This window comes from Anser anser (assembly GCF_964211835.1).
Source record: "Anser anser genome assembly, chromosome: 10".
NCBI classification, from domain to species: domain Eukaryota; kingdom Metazoa; phylum Chordata; class Aves; order Anseriformes; family Anatidae; genus Anser; species Anser anser.
In genome coordinates, this window is record NC_139730.1 from 20,234,787 (window position 1) to 20,248,647 (window position 13,861).

General features: G+C 38.3%; 2 protein-coding genes across 2 annotated transcripts in view; both read right to left on the reverse strand.

The window, feature by feature from the left end:
* Positions 1–3,138: 3,138 nt before the first annotated feature.
* Positions 3,139–12,265, reverse strand: MAPK6 (mitogen-activated protein kinase 6). Its single transcript, XM_083850040.1, has 5 exons — positions 11,710–12,265; positions 10,785–10,929; positions 7,022–7,186; positions 6,105–6,306; positions 3,139–5,504 (listed from the first exon to the last, which is right to left on the reverse strand). Exons 1-5 carry the CDS (start codon positions 12,262–12,264, stop codon positions 4,406–4,408), a joined length of 2,166 nt encoding a protein of 721 aa, XP_083706166.1. The 5' UTR covers position 12,265; the 3' UTR covers positions 3,139–4,405.
* Positions 12,253–13,861, reverse strand: part of LEO1 (LEO1 homolog, Paf1/RNA polymerase II complex component) — a 94,974-nt gene continuing 93,365 nt past the window's right edge. The window contains exon 25 of the mRNA XM_083850041.1: positions 12,253–12,915. The gene's annotated coding sequence lies outside the window, so the exon portion shown is untranslated. The remainder of the gene's footprint in view (positions 12,916–13,861) is intronic.

A 13,861-nucleotide genomic window follows, 5' to 3' on the forward strand; every position in this document is an offset into this window, starting at 1 on the left:
CATGCAAATTATGTTATCAGTAATGCTAATTCTCAGTCAGAAGAAGTCACTGAACTTTTTACCAGTCAATAGTTTAAGGAGTTCTCAAGTAACACTCAGCGTGAACAGATAACAATTATAAATATAGAGACACTTGAATGGAAGCGTAAGAATGCAGGGTACCAGCGGTGATCTTGATTGTTTGCTTGTTACTAAATACACCACAGCATTACTTCACAGATCATTCAGCTCCAGTCTGATGCAAACAATGGCAGAACACCAAAAAAGAATTTACAAGATTATGTAAGCACAGAAATAATTCAAGGGATATGGAATGACTTGGTTCAGGTCGGCTGTTGTTCAGGATTGAATCTTTTGAAGAACAAGGAGGTTTGATTGTTTTAGTTATGTGAAAGCGTGACAGGCACTTCCAAATCTCCCCAGCAGAAAGCAACTTGCAAATAAAGGGAAGATTTGTGCAAGCAGATTTATTTCAGGGACATTTTTTTCCCTGTACCAATACCCAGAAATAACCTGCGCAACAGTATGTCACTGGCTTTCTCAGGAACCCAGCTAAAATTCTTTCAGCACTTTGTAGGATGTACGCCTGTAGAGAATTGGGGGTGACAAGTCCACATTTAGCAGAAGATGCCAGCTCTGACTATTACAGGGTTTAGAAGGGGACAGACAGAACACACGGAGCTCCAGACCAGTGGCAGTCCCATATGGAAGAAAAACTCCCTGCAAACAGGAAGCTCCCACCCACCCTGGATTAAAAAAAAAAAAAAAAAAAAGGCATTAAAAACATGTCCTTAAACTAATGTCCCCAGGCAATAAGCCAAAGAGAGCATTTAGGAAGGCTTTAAATGTATGTACCAGGCACAGTTCTAAGAACTTCTACAGCACAGAAAACAAGAAAAAAAAAAACATCAAGGTGAGAGGAAAACGAAGTAAACCAAGGCGTACAAATTTAGCTGCACTGAGTGGATTCATTGCTGCCTATTTAGGCATGCGCAATTCATTTTCAGCTGGCTACCTTGATGACCAGTGGCAGAGAAGCTGTGGCACTACGGACTGCCTGGCTGCCCCAGCTCCCTGCTGGTCTGAAGAAGCTGATGAGTAGCCTCCAGCCCTGCTACGCTCACTGCAAGGACTAGCTAAGATGTGCTACGCATGCTGTAGTCATACCACTAACAGCAGCGTGGGCTGTCTTATATAAACATATGAGATTATATATAGCAAATCTTATTTAATTAAAATTAAATACAATTGTGAGAGAGTTAACTGACCGTGACTGAGAACTCTTGATCAGAACAAACTGTTCAGCATTGTCGTGCCGGTTTCCAATTATTAGGTCTCATGTGATGACAGTACATTTAATATGCTGTCCTGGTCTGTAAATAATGGTAAACAACATCTCTTCTAGCTGAAGTTATTGTTAGATTTTAATCAAAGACTGCATAGAGAAGGTACTTTGAAAAGATGGCTAGCATCCTCATTTCTCACTTGCTTTTTTGTTAAATAAGGGTGTTCCATTTTACTTGGCAAGCACCTTGGCATTGAACAGTCATCCCTTTATCTGGTTTATAATTTAAGTCTTTTCCATAATTTGTTTTTAAAGACAATTCAGTTGGTAGGTCACAGCCCAAGAACTACGCATATAACTGTCCTATTTTTCTTCCAGGGATGGGCACAGCCGATGAGTGCAGGACAGTAACCATCTTCCACCCACTGGGAGGCTCCCCAAAGCCCTGCACTTTGCTACTCTTCTCCCACCACAGGACTCCTGCAGCTTGCCTATGAAGAACCCAACTCCATGCTTGGATTATCCTTGTTTTCTAGCAGTAGATTTAACTCTACATGATCCTTGCAAAGCACTTCCACTTTCTTTAATCTTCCCCACATGAGGGATTACTTCTGCTTAATAAGCACGATGGCCTGGCTGTACCCTCCAATCACCAGGGCACGCACCCTCCTAGAGCAGGGCTTTCACTCGCAGCGGCCAGCACCATCTGTCCCATGCTGCTCCCACAGCACAGCCAGAACTCTGAGGCAGTGAAGTACCACACTGGACTTAGCCTCAACTGCTTGTGTAAAATGCTTCCATTCCACCACGATGAGCTTCTTAAGTACTGTTGGGTTTGTTTTCTTTGAAATACACTTCTACGCAGGATGTGTTTTTAGCCTGAATTTCATTTCCAGTTTCTAAGTACTTTCCTCCCACTCCCTTCATCCACTCTCAGAAAAGCTGACTACCACACCAATTCAAAGCAGTCCCTCCCCTAGGAGAAAGAACAGATGTGTTTCCTCCTCCTTCCAGCCCCATGCACACAAAGCAAAGTGACTACACTAACGCTCACATAACATGCCCCTTGAAGCAGACTGCACCCCAGCTCCCAAGGTGACTGTTTTCTGCCATGCTCCCTGTTTTAACAGTTGTAGCCATACTACCTGCCAGAGAAGCAGAGATGGAAAAAAATGGAAGAATTAAGGCACTGTCACGGAAAAAGTTATATGAGTTTGCCAGAAGACACAGCTTTATTGTACGGCTCATTAGCTACCTCAGGAATGGCTCTGATGGGAGGAACTGGAAAAGAAAGTAATACTGCTGTTCTAAGGCATGCTGCAACACAGACTCAGTCTGCACATTTCTGAACATCCCCTTGCATCCCACTCCTGAGATCTCTATGAAAACGCTCCAGTGGGTTTCTTGGCTGAGGGACGTGTAGGATTACCTTTACTCTAGCTTGCCAGTGACATGAAGGTGCTTGCATGCCCGTGCAGCAGTTTTTCCACTTTAATATTCTGCCTGAGCAGTTGATAAAACACTACTGCTCACTTATAGTCTGGAATTCAATTGTCTTTTGAACAGATATGGTTATTGGCACTGTGGTACATGCATACTTTCACAGACATACCACTACACAGGATTTTAAGTACAGGCTGTGCACACTGAACAGAAGCACACTTGCAGAGTCTCCGGACTGTGCTCTGCATCCCCAGCAGCAGCATTTCTCACACAGAATACGAGCTCAGCCTTCCTTGAGCTCCTTGTACCTTGTATGAGGCAAGCAGGCCTGCCTTTGTAGCACAGCTGGCTGTTTTTACAGTGGAAGCTGTTTGTTTTTCACTGTACAAAGCATCAAAGGACAACAGTCATTTTTGCTGGCCATGTTTTTATTTGTCTTTCATTTTAAACAGGGGAGCCAATGATACATCCAGTATTTCAAAAAATCAGAAGGTAAAACAAATTTTCAGAAGACCGAGATGCTACATGCTATATTTAACCTAATTTTATTCATGCTTGCTTTTGAGGGGCAGCGGGAAGGGGGCAGGAATCATTCAGTAAAAACATACAGTAAAAACAAAATGTCTCACCATATAGAACTTTAACCTACAGTAATGTTGTACCTTAATTATTTCCATGCACACAACTAACATTACAAAATTTTTTTTAAATGAACACAATTAAGACTTCTAGGAGCATTTTATAATAAAGCAATTCCTAATTTCTTTTGTAGAGATCAAGCACCTCCAATTACAAATTCCTATACACAGTGAGTGCTTTACTTGAAATGAAAACTAGAAAAAATGTATTGATAGCCTCAGAATAAGCCGATGTTAATATATATCCAGCTATGTAGGCAATAAAACCATAGTGCTAAACAAAAACTTTTATCTGAAAAGTATCTCAAAAATTAAGTTGACTTTCTATAATTACAGAAATATACTTATTTGCTAAAATAAATAAAAGTGCTGCATATTAACACTTCACTATAAAGAATGCATACCAAAACATTTATAAATATTGAATGATTTTCAATAAGAATAGCTACTACAATAATGCTGGCTAAATAGAAGTGCATAATGAGAAGCACTATGGGTGGTTAACGTTTTGCCACATACTGCTGTTACCTTGAGGTAGATAACACATGCGTACCAAATTCTGCATTCATTTCAGTTGCTGCTGGTATCATGTGTCTAAGAAATGTGTACAGTATGAAAAACTCTAAAATACGCATGAATGAAAAAAATGTTTTGGGAAAAATAGATATTTTCATGCAATTATGTACAGTCTCACTGTGTAAATTTCAAGGCAAGATTCTTTTTCTGCAAAACATGGACACTGTTTTACTGAGAGAATGTTGTTTTTTTTTTTTACTTGGTTTAGTGCATTTTTGTTACCTCCTGCATTTTGCATTATTTTGCTCTATTCTTTAATTTTGTGTGCAAACGACATGCCAGTTTAAAAACAAAACTTATGTATAGAAAGTAATTCTGGATTGTAAAAACAATGGTAAACAGAAAGCTAATGAAATCCATACCAAAATTACACCATCTGATTCAAGTAAAAAAATTACTTACACTAGTAATAAAAAAAGACAAACACATCTCATGAATATAAAAGAAATGTCTGCTGAGTGTTTTAATTTAGATGTTTCAGAATGCTGCTGTATGTTTTGTGGGGAATCTGGGGAGACGATTTCATAGCAGAAGGCGTTAACGTGGCCTGTATTGATTTCAGTGGCGAACCAACAGGGCTATGAAACTGAGGAATACCTATCGCCTCAAGATGTTTGTTGAAGAGGAGTTCTCCACTGTTACTAAGAAAGCTCTCTTCTCTTTCCTTCTCCCCAGGCTTCCCCTCTTCTACTGGCTCAGGTTCTAGCATTTCAGCATCTTCTTTCTTACTAAAAAATTTGTCCAAATAACTGGTGTAAGTATTTTCTTTCTCAACGTGTTCATCTTTCCTTACTTCACAACAAAACTGGTCTATGAGGAAGCACTCCTCCCCACTACTTACAAACTGACTGTCCCAAGAAGTTTGGTACAGAGCTTCTAACTGTGCCAAATTAGCCATTCCTTTCTCCTGCTTCTCTCTGCTTACTGACTTTGATATTAATCCTTTCAACTCCATTTGAGATACCGAGCTATTCAAGTCATTTAATTTATCAACATCAGTAGACTCGTGTTGTAAACTAAGCTGAATAGTTTCTGCTATGAATGAATCAAAGTCAAATCCTTGATTCTTCTCCCTTTCTTTTTCAACAAGTTGCTGTGATGCTTCCTCAAGCGCTATCTGAGCTTTCACCAATCCATTCTTTTCACATTTAGACTTGCCTTTCTTATCAGACTTTTCTTTGCTCTGTTCCTTCCAGTTTGAAAGATCTATAATAAGCTTGGGCTCATAGTAATGGTTAACTTCACTGTCTCGCCAAACTAAATTATCTAGGTATGAAGATGACCTCATTTTGTAATTACAAGTGTGACTACATTCTAGATCACAGTATTTGTTTTCATGGTGATCTGAATACTGCCAGCAAGGCTCAGTAGAGAAGTGGGTGTCAAAAGCAGGATCCTCCAGATACTTTTCACGATCTCCATCCAAATATTTGCGAGGATCTACTTGAACTTCTTCCTCATCAGTAACATCAGAAAGAGCCCTTGGATCACGCTGAACTTCATCAGCTTCATAGTTATTATGAATAGGCCAGTCATGGTCTGAAAACTGACTCTCATGGTATCTGCAAAACAATTTCCTAAGCGTTAGCGACTAAAAACAGTCTTCTAGCTCGCAAGACAGAGACAGTGTCCTTACAGATATTCTCTTACAGAATAATGATAATTCAATAAAAATAACCTAAGCTTTTCCTCAAATTAGGTACCTCTTCCATTTAGTTTTTTTAAGTTTAATCTGGCATAAAGCAATCCTCATACGCATATCTTAAAGATGTAAGTCCAGAATTACGTACGATAGCTCACCCCATTGACAAAGCTCTTCCATAAAGTCTGACTTTAAATATGACTACTGTAACTGTCTTTACTGCTATATGCACTAAGCATTGAAAAAGAGCAATCCATACTTAAAACACTCTTCATGTTGATTTTTTTTTTAAAAGACAAATATTTTGGGCAGAGAAAAGTAGTAACAGAGATTAAACGTTAGATTTTAGATTTCCAAGTGCATCTCAGGAATGTGTCAGCAGACCCTAATCAGTCTTATGAGCCATAAACCCAATGATTCTCAAGTCAACCTGAAAAGGAAAGGATGCTCAAGAAGCAACATGACTTCAAACACGCAACAGTTAAGTCACATTACATGCTACAGTAAGCAATAAATTTACCTTTCCCAATTATAAATATGGCTGTGACTTTCATCCATCAGCAGAATATCATCTACCTCATCTTCAATGTGAAAAGGATGACTTGAAATAGGCTCATCCGTTGGAAAGGAATAAATGCTCATGTAAGGATGGGACAAAGCTTCTTCTGCTGTCAATCGATCCATGGGACTAAATGTCAAAATTTGCTCCAGAAAGTCCAGTGCTGTGCAACAGAAGTTATGATTTAAAAGGAGAAAAAACAACATTTTAGACATCCAGTATTAAAGATTAAAAGGCAATGCTTTGCTTTAGGAGTGTGTACCTGCTTAAAAGGTATATTTTGCCACCCATGATATATCACATACTAACACTTAATGGCCCAAAAAAATAAAAATTTGGCAGCCATAGGAAATGCAGAAGAGTAGAGATCAAATCTAGGATCTACAATAATTTATCCTAAAACAGGAAAAAAAAAATACTACAAGAAAGAATGCTTCAAGTTGAAACAGTATCCACCAACATGTGTCATGAAACATTGCTGTCAGCAACCAAGTTTCAAAACAGTTTGTTTTGGGGACTTTAAAAAAAAATAAAAAAAATTCAAAGAGTTGTTTTAAACTGACACCATTCCAATGTTCTCTTATATTTAGAAGGCCAGTGTCTCAAAATATAGCAATTTTAATCAGTCTTTCAGTGCAGACAGGTCCAGCACAGAGGCATAATTCTACTCCAAAGATGATCATATAGCTATCACAATCATATACATAATTTATTTTTTTTTTAATTACAGTAGATTACAGTTCTTCAGATCTTTAGAGAACGTATGGATTCTTCTAATTTAAATTCGGTTTTAACAGTCACAGGCATACACTGCTATGCTGTTCACCACTATTTTATTATTTGTGAAATATAGAAAATATTTTTTCAGAATAACTTACCTTCGGGACTAATGCCTGGAAGCAACTGAGTTAAAGGTTTGTGTGGCTCAGTCATATCATTTCTAATGTAAACTGGAATTACGTTGAGAAGCTCCTGACGGTCCTCCTCATGTACAACAGGAATTGATTCTAGAATCAACTGCATCTGTTCAAGTTCATGTGCACCTAAAGATCAAGAGAAAATACAAGCTGTCATTTCAGCTTCAAACACTTTCATCCCTGTGTATGAATGGCACAGGAAAATTTTGCGTTCTGAGCAGCTATATTTTCTGTACAAGATTCTACAAGAGAGGAAAAGCTATGGTACTAACTTTGAGTGGTAAGTATGAAAAGCTCTCAAAAATGCTGTTCATGAAGAATTACAGAACTGTTACACACAGATAAAGCAATGTAACCGCAAGGTTTTTGTAAGAATGTTTTTACCAAGTATGAGGTACTCCTCATCAATCATATCACAGAATGGCTTGGGTTGGAAGTGACGTTAAAAAATCATCTAACTCCAACCCCCTGCCATGGACAGGGATGACACCCACTAGCTCAGGTTGGCCAAGACCCCATCCTGTGGGGCCTTGAACACCTCCAGGGATGGGGCACCCACAGCTTCTCTGGGCAACCTGTGCCAGTGCCTCACTACCCTTACTGTGAAGAATTTCTTCTTAATGTTTAATCTAAATCTATCCTCTTTTAGTTTAAGACCGCTCCCCCTTGCCCTAACATTGTCTACCCAAGTAAAGAGTCCCTCCGTTCTTTTTATAAGACCCCTTTAAGTACTGAAAGGCCTCAATGAGGTCTCCCTGGAGGTGCTCCAGCCCTCAGACCATCTTTGTGGCCCTATCAATATCCTATTTTTTCCTTATATACCATATACTGCAACCCTCTCTTTTCAGGTGATCCACCTAATTCATTCAATATTTGACCCAACTTTGAATTATAGGTCCCTTATTAATAAAAAGGGTTGCAGTCTAGCTCAGCAGGAGATCTCACTTGTGTCAATATTCTACTCTGAAATCCTGTATTACTGTCACATGCAAGACAAAAAACTATTTGCCATTTAAGCAGTGTAATCTTACTAAAAAGAAATAGTACTGCATTATAATTTAAATTACACTACACTTTTACCCAGTAAAACTTCAAATAAAGCTGAAGAACTATAAAGGCCTATAATGATGGCAAATTTGGGAGTAATGAATGACATCATTGTTTCAGCAGCAGCATTCAATCAAATTGGAGTACCAAGAAATGCATTGTCTACTTCCATTTATTGTTCAGCTCCAAGAGGCACATAGCACCCCAGAGAGTCAAGTGGTGGATGAAATTATGCAAGACTGTTTGCACACCAGTGCTTCCCACCTTTAGCAAGAAGCTCTAGGCAGTCAGCAGTACTGTATGTGGCATCAAACACGAATAAATGGAGCCAGAAACAGGTTGTACCATCTCAAGATCTACACACTATCAGTTCACTTCAGCAGTTTGCATCACAGTCTGCACTGGAAATCCTACCACGTATCTGTCAGATGACAGAAAGAAAATCAGAGGCAAAGTCACTAAGGAGAAACTGAGCAAGACCTACGTCCCCCAGCTGAATTAGTACTGCCTCATGTTAACTTATTTGCTGGATTGAAAAAGCTGTTTTGTCAGCCTGCTTCAGGCTATTGCAAATTACTAATATAACCTATCAGACGCTACACTGTCTGTAATTTGCTCGAAATAGGATTCTAATCTATCATTATTTCATGTCCTATTCGTCCTAAAATTAATCAGCTTTTTTCAGTCCACTATAAATGAAATTAACATTTAAAAGTATTTATTTAAAAGAAAAAAAAATCAGAGTTATTTGAAATAGCTACTGAATCCCTCTGCATTGATATTCCATCCCTCCCTCACCCAGATATTCTGGGATTTTCATCTCCATTCTTTCTTCCCATTCCCTTCAGCTTTCTAGAAAGCAGGATTCCTAAGGGATGGCTCAGACGTAGTAAGGAAGTTACAGATTGACCAAACCAAGCCCTCCAAACAAATTTGCAAAATAATTTTATTCAGAGTCTCAGGACAAGTTAACTAAAATCTCCAACCATTTTCGCTTTCCAAATGTATGACATTAAGAAATCCATTCTTCTTCAGACCAGAAAAGAAAAGGTAATGCTAAATTAATCAGAGGGACACATCCAGATCTAAAAATATTTCCTATGTATCTACATAATTCAACTAGGGTACATAAATGGGTCTACAAACTGAGGATTTTGGCTACGATTAAGTTAAAAAAATCTAAATTGCTGTACGCTTTGGCAAATACTAATATAACTCGAGGAAAAACAAAACAGACCAAGTGTTACTCATGTCATTACATAGCATTTGCAAACCATCTATGCCAAATGCTGAAACCCACTGACTTTCTCCCATGTTTCACTCTTTTCCAACAGAAGCACTTGATGCAATGGAATCTAAATGCTCGGCTGATAAGACAAGTGTTAATGCACAGAGGACATTGCTCCAGTAGTTATTAGCTCAAAGAGTTAGCAACTCACTGCAAGTTAAGAAAGTCCTCTTTGCGTATTAATCAACGATTTCTATAATATTATGATTTTACAGCGTGACAGTATTCCATTAAGAGTACTTAATGAGAAAATGCTCTCATTTCTTTATCTTGATGTATAAAGCGAAGAATTACTGCAGAGGTGTGGTTTCAGTCCACATGTATGTAAAAGAAATGTGAACTTTGAATTACAAGCACAGATCTTAATGGTTTTTATCTATATTACCTCAGTAATTAGGGCCAACAGGAGCAAATCCAAGAGCAAACTGGAATAAAACAGCTGCTGCTGCACAGCCCCCAGGGGTCACACAAAACAGGGGTTTACTTTAGACTAGCTCATCCTCTCTGTGGACTGAACGCCCATCAGCAGGTGGAGCACGTTGTGCGATCTCCGACAGTGCAAATGGCAGGTTCAGTTTGTCTGACAAGACTCTAGTTCGTGTACTGAGCTAAACCAATAGTGTGGTACGGGATGGCTATCCAGAGATTTGCTTCAAAAACATGCTTCTGATCCCCACTAAAGCACTAACATACACGCCCAATGAGACCAGAGTATTGGTTCCTATTTTACTAGAAATACCACCATTTTAACAGAAATACCTGTTTTACCAGAATTTGGAAATTATGTTTCCCCGGTTTGCCGCACTGAATTTTAAAATCCTAAAGTCCTGCTAATACCACTAAAACACAAGAAAATCTGATATTTAAGCTGGCACTTTTCTCAGGTCAAAACAGTCTGTAGATGACTAAAAAAAAAAAAAGGGGGTGGGTTGGGGAAGGCCTATTCTTTCATAATTTAAAATATAAAGAAGCAAGACATGATTAATTTGACTACATCAAAAAATCTTTATGAATATGATACTCGGACTGCTCGTAACTCTCAAATACTCCCTGGTCTAGCAATTTACTACGACATGGATTTAGAACACTGCTTATGCACTCAATAAATTTAGCTTAATTACAGGCAAATTGACCATATACATGTGTACTCAAATTCTGGTATTTATCTAAATACACACTGGTATGAGTAACAAATATTGAAATATTTTCTGTTTTACAAATGCATCAACTTGTAGTTTATTCCAACAATTGTCTAATAATACAGCGTATCCTGACAGTCAGTGAGAACTGATACTAGCCACGAGAATCTACCTTTCTTTAGGAACAGAATTAGGCAGTACCATTCCCTTTAACGATACAAACATACACACACATTTTTATTGTACCCACCTGCAAAGAGGGTCTTCCCAGTCAGCATTTCAGCAAAGATGCAACCTGCAGCCCACATGTCAATGGCTTTAGTGTAGTTGTTAGGCGAAAGCAAAAGACGGGGTGATCTGTACCATTTAGTAACCAATCCTTCAGAAAGATGGCCCTAATAAAAATAAACAAACAGAACAAAACGCTTACTTACGTTTTAAGAGGTATGTTTTTAGATCCTTCCCCTCCTCCCCTTATATTTCAATGCAATACTTCAAGACTTTGGTCTCATGTTTTGGTCTCATGTTCCCAGAGTCAGCACTAGACCACATACTACCTACTAAACTTCCTACCCTTTAAAACAGTGCTGTCTTTATGAATGAACAGCAGCAGATATATATGATACTATTTATTAGTCAGATAATTTTCTTATTCCCAGATGCCAAATAAACACACAGATAATAATGAACTCTCTTAGGAAACAGCATCTGAACCAGGAACAGAGTATCTCTGAATAAATTCCAGGAAGTAGCCACACAATTTGTGTACTTGTATACCATTTGTAAGCTTATCTAAGGCTACCACAGTTATGCCTCTTCATGTTACTCTTAAAAACCTCAAGTCCTGTATTCACTGTTAAAAAGAAATCTGCTTTTCTGAATACATCTAACAAAGTTCTTTTCTGCTGCGGTTATCCTAAATTGTTCCTATCTGAGATAAAAGATGTCATCCAGAGATCTGTTTTATTCGATTTGCAAACATTTCATTTCTACTGTGTGTATGATCCCTAATGATATCCCGCCTGCTAAAGAAGCCTTCCATGGACTATGTTTTACTCTAAGTACCTAGACAAAGACTGGCAATTTTATTTAATTCTGCAAGAAGGAAGAAAGATACCATTTTAAGGAGGTACAGTTGTCAGTTTATCACTTAAATATTCCCACTCTTCACGTACCTTGTGGGAATAATGAGGATCCATGATTCGTGCAAGACCAAAGTCACCAATCTTCAGCACCAAGTCTTCAGTATTAATGAAAAGATTAGCTGGTTTGAGATCTCTATGCAGAACATTTGCAGAGTGAATATACTTGAGCCCACGTAGCAGCTGGTACATGAAAAGTCTGGCATGATCTTCCAGTAAAGGGCCTTGCTCTAGCAGATTAGCCAGATCTGTCTCCATGTATTCCTGGACAATGTAAACACAGTTCAATTCTGTAAGGGAGCCCACGTCATCTGTTAACTGGCTTCCACTAGGACCAAGAATTTCAAATACTTTAACAATGTTATCATGGTCAAGTCTTCGAATAATTTTGATCTCACGTAGAGCATGTTTAACACTCTGGGGATCTGTAAGGACAATTTTCTTGACAGCCACTCTTTTGTCACAGTCATTGTCGACAGCAGAAAAAACTAAGCCATTTCCACCACAGCCCAGTGGTTTTAAGTCCATATACCGAGAGCCCAGATCAAAACCATGAATGTTCATGAGACTTTCAAATTTTTCTGCCATTTTATATTTCTTTACGTTTCTTTTTCCTCAAACTACTAAGCTTCTGTAAACACGCGGAGACACTTCCACTGGTATCTGAAGGAAAGGTCTTATAGAAAGGGAGAAGAAGCACGTGGCTTTGACTGCAAGATGGTTTCTTGACACTCTTCTTTCATCATGAGCCAGCCAGGCCTGTTGTGTCCCCTTGAATTTAGAGCCCGTAAGCTCTAGAACTCAAACCGAGCATAAGATAGAAAGATTGCAGCATTCATAGTTCAAGAAAGGTGCAGCATTTCTGCAGACATTAAAGAAAATACTCACAAGAAACTCAAACGGAATGAAATGACATACTATGCACTCAGCTCTACTGTGCTAAACTGGTTAACATTTAACAAAAATGTGAATAAATATGCACATAATAGGCTTCTATTAACATCCTCCTCCTCACAGTGCAGATACATTCAGTGTTGGACTGGTCCTGAGCAGCGTCATTCTATGGTGCTGGTAAGCACTATTTGTTCTTCCTCCTTCTTCCTCTCCTTTGTTTACAGTCTAGTTAAACAGGAAACTGGCAGCTCTTGATTTACAAAAGATGCCTTCTGTTAATGATCAGGTGGCTCCAGCTCACCACAATCACAATCAAAGCTACCATCCATCTTACTCCGCGACAACCTGAAAAGAAGACAAAACAGATCAGTATTCCAGTACATACAGAAGGACGTACTCCTTCTCCTTCTCAAGCTGTCCTAAATACACAACTTGTGTCCATTTGCAAAATAACAAACCGCCACAGAAGCTGAATCACTAGAAATGATGTATGCTTTTCATACTTCTCATGGAGGGAAACTGTCAATAACCACCAGACAGCTGTTTCTAAATATATACTGTGAAAGTTTTACATATAACCTATTGAGAATGCAAGGCTCACAAATCAAAAATCCTATTGACTTCTAATAAAGGGAATATCATAGAAAACTTGGAATTCTCCAGTGCAGCTGTTAGCTAATAACAGCAACAACAATATCCTGTGCTTCAGTCAAATTTTGAAATGATTCTTTCCACTCAATTTTTACTCAAAGAATTATTATTTTTTTTTTAAACCATTTTGCGTAATAAGACATAAGCGGGTGCCATTCACAAAAAAGGGTAAGGTTTGTACACTCCCAAGATTTGCTGAATTTAAAGAATATATCGCATGCATCCAGTGCCACTTATAAGGCTTAAATCATAGCTAACTAATATCTCAAAGCACGGTTTTGCCTCTATAGGCTGATTGTTGCAGAAATCACAGGGGTACTTTGTACACGTTTGACGAATGTTACTAATTTATCAATTATTTCCACAGTTACAATATCTCGATTACAGAAAAATAAATAAATGACTACATTTCACATAATAACCAGTATGTTCTATAACCGTTTCATCCTCTGATGTACTACGGGCACTTTCAGACATCATTAATTTTTTTAATAGCCTAACAAATGCAATTACTATTTATGAAAACCAAAGCAGCAATTTTCTCAGTAGGTTTCCCTGTCTGCAGCAGCAGAATGCGGTCAAGGAGACCATGTTATATTTTTGCAGCATATCCTCATAACTTCTTTCAAAAGCTCAAAGA

Coding starts and splice junctions, on each gene's coding strand:
- MAPK6 (XM_083850040.1), bottom strand. CDS start 12,264: ATGGCAGAAAAATTTGAAAGTCTCATGAACATTCATGGTTTTGATCTG. Junction 6,307..7,021: donor TCCAGGCATTAGTCCCGAAG/GTAAGTTATTCT, acceptor TCTGTTGCACAG/CACTGGACTTTCTGGAGCAA. Junction 5,505..6,104: donor CATATTTATAATTGGGAAAG/GTAAATTTATTG, acceptor ATTGTTTTGCAG/ATACCATGAGAGTCAGTTTT.